At 38.5% G+C, this 16,204-nt stretch overlaps 1 protein-coding gene across 7 annotated transcripts in view; it reads right to left on the reverse strand.

Moving 5' to 3' along the window:
* LOC126762990 (four and a half LIM domains protein 2) overlaps window positions 1-16,204 on the reverse strand; it is a 253,696-nt gene that overhangs the window by 2,687 nt on the left and 234,805 nt on the right. For 6 of the 7 annotated variants that reach the window (XM_050480123.1, XM_050480120.1, XM_050480121.1 and 3 more), the window contains one exon: window positions 2,113-2,282. In XM_050480123.1, the coding sequence (XP_050336080.1) occupies window positions 2,113-2,282 (170 nt within the window). Of the gene's footprint in view, window positions 1-2,112; window positions 2,283-7,467; window positions 7,809-16,204 lie in introns of those variants that run through there. The other variant, XM_050480126.1, reaches the window with a different exon arrangement.

Below are 16,204 nucleotides of genomic sequence, written 5' to 3' on the forward strand. Positions count from 1 at the left end.
CACAGACAGTTCCAGGCTTTTCTGGCTGATGTCGGTTCAGATCACGAAGACATTGTATACTTCAGTCGCGTTCACTGGCTCGGCAGAGCAGCCACACTAAAACGATTCTATTCCTGCTGGACGACTTAAAGATTTTCTTGGCAACAAAGACCAAGAAATTACTTTCCTGACTGATGAGGAGTGGTTGGCTGATCTGGCTTTCCTGGTTGATATAACTAAATATCTTTCTGATCTTAACTTAAAACTACAAGGGAAAGACCAACTCTGCACACAGTTATACGAACACGTTCTAGCTTTCACAAAAAAGCTTTTATTGTTGGAAAAGCAGCTGGAACAAAAGCAGTTGATTCATTGGGAGACCTTATCTACAAAAAAGCAAGATACAATGGATTTTGACAAGTACGTGTTGATGTTACAAAGATTAAGGAACGAGTTTGACGAAAGGACTTCAAATCACAAACTCCCTGATGAAACGAAATCCATTTGATGTTGAAATTGAAGGCACAAACAGCTGGATCGCAGCATATAATAATTGTCTTCTAACCAATTCAAAAAGTAATATGTCAATGGTGGCTAAACATATTTCTTTATTTGATACACAATTGCGAAATGAAATTTAACAAATCAAAAACCAGATCATCTTTATTAGATAGCCATCTTAAAGGCATTTTGCGCATAGCCACTTCTAAAACTCCAGCTCACATAGATGCGCTGTGCAAACAGAAAAAATTTCAGACATCTCATTAATTAGATTTTAAGAATAAGAATATCTTTATATGCTAAGGGCATAGTTACATTAATAATAATATATTAAGATTTATGTGATGTTGATTATTATAAATAAATAAATATACCAAAACTGAAGGTCATTTTATTTTTTTTTTTGGCCCGCTACGGTTATGAAAATACTAAACCTGGCCCTTCACAAAATTATGTTGGACGGGCCTGATCTAGACCTATAATGTTTTATGGAATTTTTGTTTAGTAGAAATCGCTGGAAAAGTTCACACTCGCGAAAAAAGTTAGCTGTCATAAAGGTAGCGTTCTCCTACAGAGTGGTGACTAGCCGCTTTTATAGTAGGGTAGCGATATTAGCCATGAGTTCGCTGACTGTTCACTCAAGTCTTGTCTAAGGATGTCTGGACTGCTTATCTCTTTAATGAAGTTATTTTATTATTAGACTGGTTTAGCGGTACTGCAGTAGATTGCAAGGCTGATGAGCTTGCTAGGACTGGTACCTCAGTCTCCATAACTGCGGAGTAGGAACGGTTAGGAGTTCCGTTGGATTCTTGTGGTTTACTACTGGACTGTTGGACCTTAGACCTGTTCAGCAAGCATTCATTTGTTCCCACCACATCTGCTTCTATACACCTTCTGCAGATGGCGTCTGGTAGGATTCCCAGAGGGAAATGGCCTCTTAAAAGCCCCACAACTAGGGAGAGGCTAGCCTTACTAAGGACAAAGGGATCACTAGATCTCTTACGATCGATCTTGGCTCTTGGATCTTTGGCCAAAAGGCTGCGCATATACCGATAGTGGCCTAGTGCTGGCCCAGCTTTCTATTAGTAGAACACAAGATACAGGAGCACCAACTGCTCCCATTCAACCGATAAGGGTTCTAGAATACCTTTTCTTGCTAGCTCATCGGCTTTACATTTTCTTACGATTCTGCTGTGGGCATTCCAGTCATATCACAAAAAGACTCGATGCTATTGATAGCGAGATTGGGCACTCTTTGGCCAGCCCTAACGCACTGTTGCTAGTATCACCACTTTGCTATCTAAGTGGATGGTTACTTGTCTGAAGGAGACTGAACTCCGGGGCAGTAAATTTACTGCTACCATAATGGCTACAACCTCGGCCTGGAAGCTCTTCAATAGTCAGGAAGTCTGAAGCTGGTATTGATAGAGAGGTCCTGAAAGTAAACCCCCAAGAAGCTTACTGCCTCTCTCCTTCAACGGCTTTTTCCCACCCACAAATCCCTCGTCGGTACATGGGTAGAGAGGGAGTTACCAAAGTTCGATTTGGCGACTCCATGATCCAAGCGATAAATTTATTTTAAGTTGTGACTCACGCTAAACTTTTATATGAGTTGAGCATTAAATTACTCACCTTGTTGCATTTGATACATCTGGTGGCGAACTTCTCCTCATAGCAGCCAGCGCAATAGATCTCCTGCTCTCTGGGGATGAACGACTTAGTGCCAATGGCCGTTTTGCATACACAACAACAGAAGCAATTCTCATGCCACTGGCGTGTCTTGTATTCCATTTTCTTCGTGCCTAAAAGTAAATAAAAGACAAATTTATCGAATCAATTGATTGTTTTTTGTATTGACACAAGTGCATTGGAAAAGTGGCGAATTTACGGTATAATTTTAGTTAAATTGTTGCAACGCCTTGCAACAAATTCTGCTGCATACTCTTCAATGACGCCATGTCGTACGCCTCGTACCACTCACCCACCAACTGCTGGCATAACGATAGCCTTTGAAGGTCATCATTTTGGTGCTTGTTTGTTTTGTCTAGTGCCGGCAAATAGCACATGGATTTGTTTTAGGCGATTTGGGTTCATTAAATTCATTTTCGCTAAAATTACATGAGGTGAACTTGTACCGCTCCACAGCTGTTGTCTAGCTGACGGCAGTCATGCAAGCATGGAAACAATCTGCGTTACCATTATTCTATTGAGTACCTTTACTCTATTGTTACTATAATAATAATAATTGTAATTTGGATTTGACATGCAAGTTCAAAAAATTCGCGTTAACTTGTCAGCGTGTTTTTCCGTACTGCTTGGAAGCTCTTTTGTATTTGCATACATCTCCGCAGTGCTTGCCAGTGTGACAATGCACTAGTGACACAAATTCGCAATAACCAAGAGCAATCCGAAATTCTAGAACCGCTGAAAGAGCGATTCTTTACCCAGCCACAAAGAATGTATCTCTCTTTAGAGTCTCCTATACCAAAAATTCACTTTCCAACAACACTGTTGTTTTAAATAATTTCGGACCAGAAATATTGACTATTTTTTGCTAATGGATGAGTTTAGCGCTCATATGCATAGAAACTCGGTTGCTTTCGTGTTTAATACAAAACTAGTTTCATTATTGGCTGTTTGGCTGACTTGCTGCTAATGTATGCAAGACATATTTTATGGCAACACGCCATTACTTTTTATTCGCCATAAAAATGTCAACAAATTTGCCAAAGCATTCTTGCAAAGGTGGCGAATGAGCGCGCTTTATCGTGAAGTTCACCGACTTCTGAAGTTCGGTTAATGCAAATAATCGTGTTGCTTATGAATAAGCTGCAATGAAAGATTCGTAATTTATTTAAGAATATTATTAAGTAAGCTTGTGACTGCAACAAAATGGGTCGAAGTATGAAGAATGTAAGTGCAACTTGTTGAAGTAAGAAGACTTGTACTTACATACATACATATGTATATACTGTATATGTTGGAAGAGAAATGAGCTTGTTTGTTGCCGACTTCATTAATGTGACATATTTAGAAACAGACAAACGGAGCTTTTATTGATTTCAATGCCTACAAATGAAAGCAAAATTAATCTAAACTACGAATTCGGTTTAGTATATGATGAAATCTCTTATTATTTTGGATTATTATTCATTCACGAACGAAAAGCTTTTATCGTAAGCGAGCTTAAAAGAACAGGCTTGGCTTATTTCGCTCTTTCGTATTCTTTTCCTGGTATTTTCTATGGAAAAACGGACCGTATTTTACCATGGCTTTCGTGTTTCCGTTAATATTTCGTGCTTTAAGCGTAGAAATTCCTTTTAATTCTCATGAGTTTCCCAAATACTCTCGAATACTTTCAAAACCTTTCGTATTTTGAAAAACATTCAAGATACGCTTCAAAGTATTCAAGGAAGATGAGTAACTGAGTTTTGAGGAAACTAGTCTCATACATATACGTATATGTGACCTGGTCTACGGAAAGGGGGCTTAGGTGTCAAACAATTAATGAGATAACGAGAAACTGACGAAACGAGTTGTTTATTTTTAACAGCTGTTTCCCAGAAAACTAGTTTTCGCACGTTAGCACCCTTTTCGTAGACCAGGTCACATATATCATTTTAATATATGGGATCAAGCGGTGTGTCCAACGCCTTTTACACTGTATAGGTAATCATCTCAATACTTCCTTCTCGAATATGCTGCTTTTGCCAGATCAAGGTAAAAACACCTTGGATCTCATATTATTAGACATCCATATGAAATAGCGGTAATTGTAATAAAACACCAGCAGATTTTTGATAGGCGTTTTTACTCTTAGATAGCTGATATTCAACAACAAGCGTTTTTCGTATAGTCTTCTGTTATGTATAGTCTTCATAAAAGACTGTACTATATATAGCAGTCTAAGTGTGATCCCTCGCTTTGTTGTAGGATCAGCCTTCTAACCTAACTTGATATTACAAAGAACCTGTAGGTCTACATATGTATGGCAGACAGAGAGTGTAACCTAACTTAAATTAGGTGATGGTTTCAGCTCGACTTTATGCCTTTAGCCGCTAAATCCTTGTATAAACATTGTGAGTAATGAGTTCCTAAAAAGCTGCATATTGCCCATTGAGAAGTCGAAAAATGTCAGTTATTTGGTAACAGAGGTTATGAATAATCTCACTTGATTTACTAGATACGCTTGTCCATTGAGATGCTCAGAACTCTAGGTATGGATCAAAAAGACCGTCACACTGTCACCGCCTAGAGTCAGCACTAAACTTATTGCGACGGCTCACATCTAATCCAACCAATTCGCCAGGTTCATAAGAGGTATAGCTTTGATATGCTTTAGCCTTAGTCTGGCAAAAGCTGGACTATGGGAGAAATTTGATGAATTTCCTCGGCGTTCGTTGAAAAATTCCGCAATAAAAATGGTTTAACATATGTGACAATTATTCGAGACGCTTTCATGCAAAAATTGTACCAATTGCCAGTCTATCTCATATGTATCTACACATTTCGTCATATTCAAAATTGCTTAAATAAAATAATAAATAAAAATACTGTTCATTAACCTCCTTACACCTCAGACAAAAATTTCGTGCGCTGTTAATCACAAAAGCTATAAATTTTAAATATATAGTGTATTCAATATAGTATGTATGTACACTTTGTATATTTTACTATTGTTGTATAAAGATTTTGAAGTGATCTCATCTAAGGTTTTTTTAAGAGATACATTTGGCAAAAAGTCTGCGAGTATAGGCACTTGCTGAGCAAGAAAGTGTTAGTCATCGTTTTTTAGCTACTTTCGGTATCTATTTTCAACGTAGGCGGACTTATTTCGGTATAGTAGTTGTCCAAATTAATTTGGTATTTTCTGACGTTTTTACTTTCACGACAAGTATTTGAATATAACACGTATGCAGTTAATTTTTAAATATATGACGCGTAAAGAATGTGACTGACACATCACCGATACATAACTTATACTACATACCCAAATTACAAATTACAACTCAACTCATTTAAATTGAAATTGTTACAATTTAACTTTGAAGCAACTTAACTTATATTGCCAAAATAAAAAGTCAAAATTAGGTACTTAAAATGTGTATACTGAACAAGTAAGAAAGTGATAAGTTCGGGTGTTTTGATTATTTTTGTTTTCATGGATCAAAGTAGAGGAAAAGCTTTCGGTTGTTGGCAAAACTTTGTATTGAATAATGTTACATAAGACCTCAACGTTCATTATTCGAAGAAACCGAATGGATTACAATTACCTTTGGTGCGTTATTAACTTATATTGTATTATAGGTCGTAGACTCACTTAGTCTCATTACTATAGTTTGAGTCATATACTATACGAGATATTGGTATTAAAATTAAATGAGCTATGTATATGTGATATAACACTGATGGAGCGGTTGCTTGAGCATCCAAGACAACGCAGTCTTCGGTAGACCTTCAACTATTGAAGCTGCAAAGGCTCGTCTGTTTCTGCACTTGCCCAAACGCAGCCGTTGAAGTCATGCTGGAGCTCATACTGCTGCATGAAATATAATGTTTTTCAACAAATGAAGACACACCACTTACTCTTCTTCCAAGAAGAATCCTCTACGAAGAGGGTTAACTTTAGAAAGAAGTTCTGAGTTACTCTCGGCAGTAAGGCGAAGTGGAATGATTCCACGCTTGACCTACTGAGGGGCAGCACTATCCAGTGGTACATTGACGGCTCGAAAACACCGGAAGGCATTGGAGCAGGCATTGCTAGACTGCTTAGCGAACTATCCATACGAATGGGACGTTTTTCGAGCATCTTTCAAGTAGAAGTCTTTGCTATAAGTCAATGTGCAAAAATCTAACTCCATCACAAATAGCGTACCGCTATACTTAGCGATAGTCAAGCGGCACTAAAAGTGATCTCAGCTTATGAAATTAAATCGGAGGAGAGTAGCTGGCAATGAACTGGCCGACGAACTAGCCCGCTCTGCGGCAGTGTCCAGGCTGATGGGACCATAACCATGTATTGCGATGGAGTCCCACACTACAAATGAGTTGCTCCGCACGGAGAAGAGAGTGGGGAGAGAACGGCATTGGCAGCAGGCAGCAGGAATGCGCCATGCCAAGCTAATACTGGGAGAGTACAACATTGAAAGATTTAAAAAAAATGATCAACCTCTCCTGAAACAAATTCCGCTTTCTTATCGCGCTTTATATAAATCACTGCAGGATCAGTAAGCATTTATTCAACATGGGCAAAGTCTATTGCCGGTCTAACTGCCGGTTTTGCGGCATGTAACAGAAAACTGCAGAACATCTGACTCTAGATTGTCTAGCAATTTGTAGAAAGAGACTCAAGGCCCAAGGTTAGATCTACGTGGAAAAGGATCACATCATCTCAGTCGCGCGCAGTAAGTATCAGCTATAAAGTCATGGGGTTGATTGAAAATCCTTATGTTAGTTTGGGTTGGTTGGGGAGTATAGAACAAATTTTTTCTATTTTTAACAACACGACAAATTATTTCCGGAAAACAATGCTATCTGACTTTCATTAAGGTACCTCACATATTGACTTATATTTTCGGTAAAAAGTTGGTCGTAGGCACTGAGGTGCAATTAGATATCTGGGAACTTGAAATATTATGGTCTGATTTTGACTATTTTTGGACGCAGGATCGTATACCTTAAATAGTTACTTAGTAGATTCTAAGCTGTACAATTTCAAGCACAGATGGACAGTTTCACGCTCATTGTACAATTTTGAGATTCGTATTCGAACAAAGAAAATGAACTATAGGTATAGAGACTATATCAAAGATAAAATGTTGTATTACAAAGGGATCGAGTTGTTGTTCAAAAATTTGGACTACAAAGGTTTATAAAAAAAACTGAAGGTTTAGAATAAAGCTTAAACTAAATCTAAATGTAATAAAAACTCAGCTTGACGAGTTATTTCTTAAATATAACAACAATTACTTGATTTATTTAATTTACCTGCTTTTGTTGCGCGCGGATCGCCAAGGCGACAGAAATCGCCCAGAGTACAATAGAATTTGCGATTCTCCTCCTGCGCCGACGCATTCGGCAGGAACATGCTCAACACCGCAATATCCTCATTATTATCTTTGGCTTTTCGTATGCGATCGGCGCCGATTGTTTTCGTTTGTAAATGCAAACGAGATTTCATACGCGAGGATAACTTATCGACGTCGGCCATGGTGCGCGTTCAGTTTACGCTGTTTTACGCGTTTTTCGTGTGTAAAATATGAACCGTTAAGTATTGAAACACTTTTGAATTTGTAATCTACACTCAAGTACTTTTCCGGAAGGCAAAACTTCAAAATAAAAAATAATAACAATATAACAACAAATTTTCGACTACGATTCGATTTTCGGAGTTGAAAATTGTTTGCGTGTCAACTTTATTAGGCGAAAAATGCACGCGCCTGCACAGCGTGTTCGATTGCAGTGAAAACAGCGAGCGGAAAAAGTTTTCTTGATCGAAAATATATTTCATGCCACATTAACAGTTTATAAGTAACTTAAAAAACGCTAAACGCTCATTTGGCGCAGCGGCATGAATGTCAAGCTAGTCAAACAACTGCGACCTTTTTGGAACTTGCTTTTTGCCGCGCTCATAGCTAACATGTACAAGAATAAGCGCGACGGTGACATTCAGTAAGTCAGCGAAATTTTTCCATATAATTTGAAATTGTTTTTTTATTTTTATTTGATTTTGCTTTATTACTCCCAATAGCCAATTAAATGGCCCAATCGTTGCTCTGTGTGGAAGGTGCACTGCTGCAAATATGTTTTTAATTTTTAGTTAAAATTTCCTCGTTAACTTTTAGTTAGCAGCTACCAGCAATAAGTCACGATTTTATTCGTTTTTTATTTCATTCAAAGTGCGACAAACGGCAAGTTGTGGATGTGTCTTTGGGTTGTTACTTTTTGCTTGCAACGTGTTACCAGCAGAGAGTAGCAAAAGAGCAGTTAGTCTAATATGAAGGTCAGAGACTCGAAAGGAGTCTGCCTAACTGCTTAGTACACGAAGAGAAAGTGAAAACTAAACAGGGAAACCAGGGTGAACAAACTTCATCATTATTTTCATTATATAGTGGGAATATTATTATATGCAGTTATTAAGAAGTTTTGTGTAAAATTGTAATACAAATTTTTAATTCTACATTTTTATACCCTACACACGTTAAGATCGTCGCGAAGTTTATAACACCCAGAAGGAAACGCCGTACATACCATAAATCAGAACATACCATGCTGAAAGCCCTAGGGGAAGACACACAACTGCCCCTTTTACCAAGGGACGGCGTTACGAAGAGGGTTAACTTTACAGAGAAGTACAGAGTTACTATCGGCAGTAAGGCGAAGTAGAACGATTCCACGTTTGACCTACTACTGAAGGGCAGCACTATTCAGTGGTACACTGACGACTCGAAAACATCGGATTAAGTATTGTGGGACCGTATACCAAACCATTCATACCAATGGGACGTTTTTCGCGCATCTTTCAAGTAAAAGTCTTTGCTTTAAGTCAGTGTACAGAGATCAATCTTCGCCGCAACTAACGCAATCAGCGTATCGCTATACTTAGCGATAGTCAAGTGGCACTAAAGGCGATCTCAGCGTATGAAGTTAGATCGCTTTTAGTGGAGGAGTGTGTAGGAAGGCTGAACCGCCTATCAATGTGCAACCGGGTACACGTAATCTGGGTGTCGGGGCATAAAGAGGTAGCCGGCAATAAGCTTGCCGACGTACTAGCCCGCTCTGCGGCAGCGTTCAGGATGATGATGCCAGAATTATGCATAGCATTGAGGTCCACATTATAAATGAGCTGCTCCGCACGGAGGAGAGAGTGGGTAGAAAGCAGCATTGGCAGCGGGCAGGGTACAATTTTGCAAGGTTTAGGGAAATGATCAACCTCCCCCGAGACAAATTCAGCCTCCTTGTCGCGCTTTATATAGGGCACTGCAGGCTCAGGAAACACTTGTCCAACATGGGCATAGTCTCTTGCAAAAACTGCCGGTTCTGCGATATGGAACAGGAAACTCCAGAACACCTGATTCTGGATTGCCCAGCAATTTTCAAAAGCAGGCTTAAGGCCCTAGATTCCATCTACGTGGACAGGGATCACATCAACTCAGTCGCGCCTAGCAGGCACCGAAAATTGTTCAGGATGCTAGACATTTGCGACCATATGTGATACAAGCCGCAATTTTCCAATCTATCTGCTATAGGTCAACGAACTGAGTCGAAATAGCCATGCCCATCCGTTTATCTGTAGATACTCGAATAGTGCCTTAGTTTTTGAGACATTGTTCAGAAATTTTGTGCACATTCTTTTCTTCCCAAGAAGCTACTATTTTGTCTGAACCGCTGATAAGGGACCAATATAGCTCATAGCTACCCTACAAATTGAACGATCGATATCAAGTGCTTGTTTGGAAAACTTTTCCATTTAACGAGATAACTTCATGAAATTTGGCATGGACTATTGTAAAGGCCATCATCACTATAGCATTTAGCTGTCATATAAACTGAGCGCATAAAATTTTCAGCTTCTGCTGTCACATGCAACCAATATGTGTGGTTTATATTATATTGTTTTTCCTTCGCCTGTAAACTTAGGTGTGCGTAAATATGTACAGCTGCGAGCAGTGAAATAGTAGTGGGTGTTAGAGCTTTACATATCTCAGTTATGTAAAATGGCAAACAATTTTAACATCCATTGAAATGCAAAAGTGGATCATATTTTCCAGGCTATGTTTATTACTAAAAATATTTAGATTTGAATATGTGCAAGATATGTTTATTTTCATTTTATGACAGATTGAATCCATTCTCGTTTTTCTTCACTACAGTGCTTCCCGCGGCCCAATAAAAGGTGCAAAGTCATATTTTTTTTTGCTTTTTGCATTGAATAATAAATAAAAGATCAGGAGATCCGTTTGCAATCAGCTCACCGTTCACTACTATTCTATTGCTCGCCCATAAAAATAGATATCCCAATAAAATTGGGTCTAAAAAAGTAACAATAAGTGTTTCACACTTATTGTTGTGTGTAACAGGACCGTTATATTTCAGAGAATATAACTAAAATAATGATCGACGGCAATATCATAAAAGAAAAAAATTTAAAGCAAAATTCTTTTGGCCAATGGACACTACTATTTCAATGCTCGCAACTGTAGGTATGATGAAAATGCTGTGAAATATGAGTTCTTATGTGAAAGAAGTGAAGCATCATATGTGTGAAATATGTATGTTTGTAATTATTGTTGTAGCCATATTATAACGGTAAACACTGGGAAAAAGAGCGCTTGTGGTTGCTTCGATTGAATTGTTGTATTGATTTCAACGATCCGTGGTTGATCCACAAACCATAATTAAATGAAATGTATAGAAAATTGTGGGAGTAGAACCACGAACGACAAAGGTGATGGGGCTTTGCCTAACTGTAACTGTGCAACTTAAGCAATAAAATACATTTAGAGAGTATTAGACATACATTATTTAATAACATTTTAATGTCACCTTAAAGTAGAGCGATTGACAAATTGACTGACATTAATAAACGAAATTTTATATCCACCGAAGATTTCTCCAATATTTATACCCTATGCTTAGACATTTTCTGACGGCTATAACCGCATAAGTGGTGTCTACGCCAATAAAGAAGAAGCTTATACATTTTGTTTAAAATTTTTAATTATGAGAACGAAGATATATAGATTCCCAATTGATTTTACTCATTCTAAGGCTTTGTATTCTTGCTTGAATAGAAAATCAATTAATCGGTTTCAAAATAGAACGTGTCTCAAAAGCAAAAAACAAGATCTGACGGTGTCACCAAAGCCAAAATTGTATCCAATACACATAAGTACATATGTATGTATTAGAGCGGGTTGATTTTTTTTCTATAAAATTGCTTATGCGGGAAAAGCTCTACAGATCATACAGAATAACTTTACTTAAGAAATTAAAACCAAAGGAACTAAAATCTAAAATTGGTTTCGATACAGCGATTTTTAAGGCGAAGTTTAAGAAGTGTGTATAATCGGTAGTATGGGAGATACAAGTATGTGCTATAGTAGTTGTCCGCTCTGACCGAACCCGACGAATGATCATTAGAATATCAAAATGCGCCTACATATTAAATTTCTCGTTTGTCGACGAACAAATATTTAGGACTTTTTACGTTTTAAGGCGAAGTTTTTTGCCTCAAAAATCGCTGCTCGATGTCGGTCTCTAAGGCAAAGTTGTACAGAATGATCTGTAGAACGTTTCCCTCATATGAGATTTTTTTTTATTTTTTTTGCTGGCTCCCTGTAAATCAACCCGCTCTAATATGTTTGTACTTATGAAGCTTTGATTATCTGATTATGTTAAGCCAACCGAACCAAAAAAGAAAATTCAAATAAGTACGTGATAAAACTACAAAAAGCTGACTTCAAATCTGTTGAAGCCGATGACGTTGTTGTTGTTGATGATTGAACATGACTTTAACAATTTCCTTCTTCCTTAAAGTTGCTTGACTTCAAATTGCTTATTGGACCACTCTTACAACTCGGTGTTTGCAAGTATGTACATATGTATGAATATACGAAGCAATAGACCTCGTTAGCTTTCGTATGGGTTATAGCTTCTGTGATTTATTTTGTGTTTTATTACAATTGTCATTCTTCAATAATTGTAAAAATTGAATCGCAATTACATAAATGTGTGATCGTCGTCATCCAACGGCGTTTCTAACATACATATGTAAGCATATAAAAGTACATAATATAAAATATATATATATAATAGTACTAAATTATATTACTGAAAAGTGTAGAGTCATCTCCTCGTTTTTGCCTGTTATTTTTACGAAAATCAATATATTAAAAATAAATTGTTGTGAAGAAACATCTCCTCGTTTTTTAGAAGTGCCTGTTAAATAGTTTATTACCGAATATATTGTAAGATCCCGCAATTAGACAACTTATATATCACAATCAAGATTACAAATGAAATTGTTGTCATGAGTTTCGGTTAGATCGATCAAGGAAATCTTTGCTAGCGTTATGGGTAATTAACCGGTGATTTAACCGATAAGTGGGTAGGCAAAAATCATCTTAACTGTAACGAGACTGGGCAATTTGTCGCTGTTTACAATGTCATGATCTCAAGCTGGCTTCTGTCAGAGTCATTACATTGCAAACAGGCGACTCCTCAGAAGTAGGTAAATGGTAATAAAACGGCCATTGCTAATGAGGTACCTGGAGGTAGGTATAAAACGCTAGGGATAGAGAGTCCCGAATTTAAAAATAAACATGAAGAACAATAAAGGAACGAAAGCGGACTGGGAAATCAGTCCAAACGACGGTGGGAGACGAGGCTGCTACCAGCGGCGGGCAGAGCGCTCTTAGGAGCTGTGTCGCCAGTGGCCACACCTACACTGCAACGAGAGCAGGTTGTTATACTATTGCCACACCAGCTTTACAGCGCACAGGTGCCACAGTTCATGAAGACTTGGACTCGTATTTATATTGTGAAGAAAGCGCTGTAAGCGTTAACGCGGAAAAGAAAAAAGAGCTTCTTCACTCTCCTGTCGGCAGTCGGAATATGCAACCGTCTCGAGGGCAAGTCCAGCCTGAAGGAAAAGGAGGTGAAACGGCTGGCTTGGGCTAGAGAGGAGGTAAAGAACGGCCGACACACTTCGCCACTCGAAATCGGTTAATGAGGCGAAATGAAAACACCTTCTGGAGAGGACGAAGTGCAAAGGACTAGCCGAGATGCTAGATGCAAGGGCAGCGGCGGCAGCCAATGAGATTGCAAAACGGCATAGACCGCAGTAAGCGGCTGGAACAAATGTCACAGAAGTGGTGGAAAATAGTGGAAATGAAGCTATTGGAAGCCCTCTTCTCGAGAATTGACGCCGAATCGAGCGCACCCATACTGTCATTTGATAGAGTATGATGGCTTAGCGTAATTTTAACGTTTTAAAATGTAACGACGACACGACGCTAAGATGGGTAAGGGAAGCGGTCGGAACGCTTCCAAATCTGTGGGAAGGAACGAAACTGGAGGTGGCAGACCGCAGCAGTATTCCATCGGTGCACAAAGCTAAGGTAATCATTCCTCGCGTGGTGGACCCGGAACATGCTTTGCGGCTGCTGCAACGACAGAATCCGGACGTGCCAAGTAGCGAATGGAGTGTGTTAAGCGTGGCAAAATCTATCACCGAAGATGGAGGCCAAAGCGACAATGGATATTCTGTACGCAAGGTTCGGGGAGATGGCTAGGGGCGTTGAAAATGTTTTCCTTCGCCTCAAGAAGCGCCACCCAGCGGACGGCAACAAAAACGCGTTGGAGGCGGGTGAAGTAGAAAAGGATTTCGGCATAGAAGAGGTCACATGACAACTTCACTTGTCACTGTTCACAGTCTGATGGTCCAAAACCAAGAGCTGAGGACACTCCAAGTGAATCTCCACAAAAGTAAGATCACCTCTGCCGAGCTTTTTCTCAATTTAGAGAAGGGCGGCTATGTCGTGGCTTTAGTCCAGGAACCATGGATTGCATCGGGTAACGTGGTTACTAGGCGGAAATCATAAAACTACACAACATACAGCCCGAGCGGAATTATAAAGGAAGATCAGCGATATTGGTAAAGAAAAACGTATTTTCCCATATTGATTCAAGTCTTTCCACAGATGATCAAAATGGCTGGCTAAAAATAGTGGCTCGATGATATTTTTAATTTTCACATTAAATAAATACCATAAGTGTTTCTAATTAATTTTATTTTCTATTAGTCCACTAAAAAAAGTGATTTTTTTGGGGAGAACCGAAAAAGGAATAATGGCGCGTTTTTAAGACGAAATACAAACAGATTTCCTGTCATGTGCTCCTACAATTTCCTTCCATTAATTGCATTTTCAACTTTTTATGCTTCCTGCTTGCTTGTCTATGCTTTTCGATTAGTTGTATGCGCTCGATTGTAATAAATTAATATTTTTTTCTAATTGAATAATGCCGATTTCTCGGTTTAGACATTCACAAATGACCAGTGCCAATATTTATACGAAATGTCTGTAGCTGCAAATGTGTTTCATCAAAACAAAAATTACCAGATTACGAATTAGCGTTAGATGTGTGTATGAATTTTGGAGATGGCGGGTGAAACTGGTCGCTGAGTGATGGAAGAAATAACAAACACACACACATGCAGCCGATTAACAATTTTGGCCATGATGTCATGTTGGCGTGATACGCCGACTCCGGCAGACATTAAGCCGCTGCTGGATGACGGAAAATTTAATTGATATACATACATATGTTTATATATATATGTATGTATATAAATTCAGTTGTATTGCTTTTGTCAGCACAAAAAAATTACTTTGATTTTTGTAGCAAAACTTTCTGAAAAAATCTGGTTTATAGTTTTGACTAATTTCAATATTGTTCCTTACGAGATTTCTTTATATTAAATATAGATATTAAATAATATTTCATCTCTTCAGCAACAGATTTTGTTGACTCGCCACTTGTTTCTTGCGCGTGAAAAGTAGTTAATTATGAGATGAATTCGTTGCGGTGTTAGATATCGTGTTTAACTTGATTCGCCAAAATTGTTTGTGTTCTAGTAAATATAAATTTCTCAACAACAGCAATGACGTAAGATTTTGCCGTTAACCAAGGGTGTGTAAGAAAAAGACACGATCAAAATAGACAAAAGAGCCGAGTTTTGTCTGGAAATGACTTCATTGAAAATTGTTGTTTTTTTTTCTGAAGTTGCTGCGTTGACAAAAGCAGTGAAATGCGAAACTACTCAGTGAAATTGTTGTTGTAGTTTTTTTTGAGAGTCTTGAGATTTGCATTACCGTTATGTTACTTTAATTGTAATGATTTAAAATTATGTAACACAGAGAGTTATGAAAATGCTCGAATTAAATGAATTATTGTTGTTATACTAACAGAAATTGAAGTTATTTGTCGCGAAGACTATAATCCGCTTGAAGAAGTTACTTTCGGAAATATAAAGATTGGCCAAACTGATTTCGTAGTTCGACAACACAAAAACAGTAAATTGAATTCACTCTAATAACGCCTACCTACGAACAACACCGCATACATACCGCACATTCGAGCATAACGGATGTTTTCTAGACGTGTGGATTTTACGTGGCGGCTCCCAAGCCTAGCGCATAACCCTACGGAGGTGACGTTTCAACTTCTCATTTTAGTTCGCCTTCAAATGGGTATTTTTTTGGCTACCCAGAGGATACTTGGTCTAAGACCGGAAATCGTGAGCTGCTTGTGCTATATGTAAAGGAATCGTTTCTGACTACTCCCAAGTGAATGGCGCTCAGAGACTTTCCACACTTGCATGGACTTCTACACATGGCTCCGTCCTCCTGGTAAAGTTCTCTCTCGACGAACAAAGACTAAACTCTATAAGGCTTTCATTATTTCCGTCCTGCTATATGGTTCAGAGGCATGGACGATGACAACATCTGATTAGTCGGCGTTACGAGTTTTCGAGAGAAAGGTTCAGCGGAAGATTTATTGCCGATGAGCTGTACGAGATATACGACAACATTGACATAGATCAGCGAATAAAGAGACGGTGACTAAGTCATATCGTTCGGATGAATGAAAACACTCCAGCTCCGAAAGTATTCGACGTAGTATCCACCGGAGGAAGCAAAGGAAGAGGAAGACCTCCATT

The sequence above is a fragment of the Bactrocera neohumeralis genome, chromosome 6, assembly GCF_024586455.1.
Source record: "Bactrocera neohumeralis isolate Rockhampton chromosome 6, APGP_CSIRO_Bneo_wtdbg2-racon-allhic-juicebox.fasta_v2, whole genome shotgun sequence".
NCBI classification, from domain to species: domain Eukaryota; kingdom Metazoa; phylum Arthropoda; class Insecta; order Diptera; family Tephritidae; genus Bactrocera; species Bactrocera neohumeralis.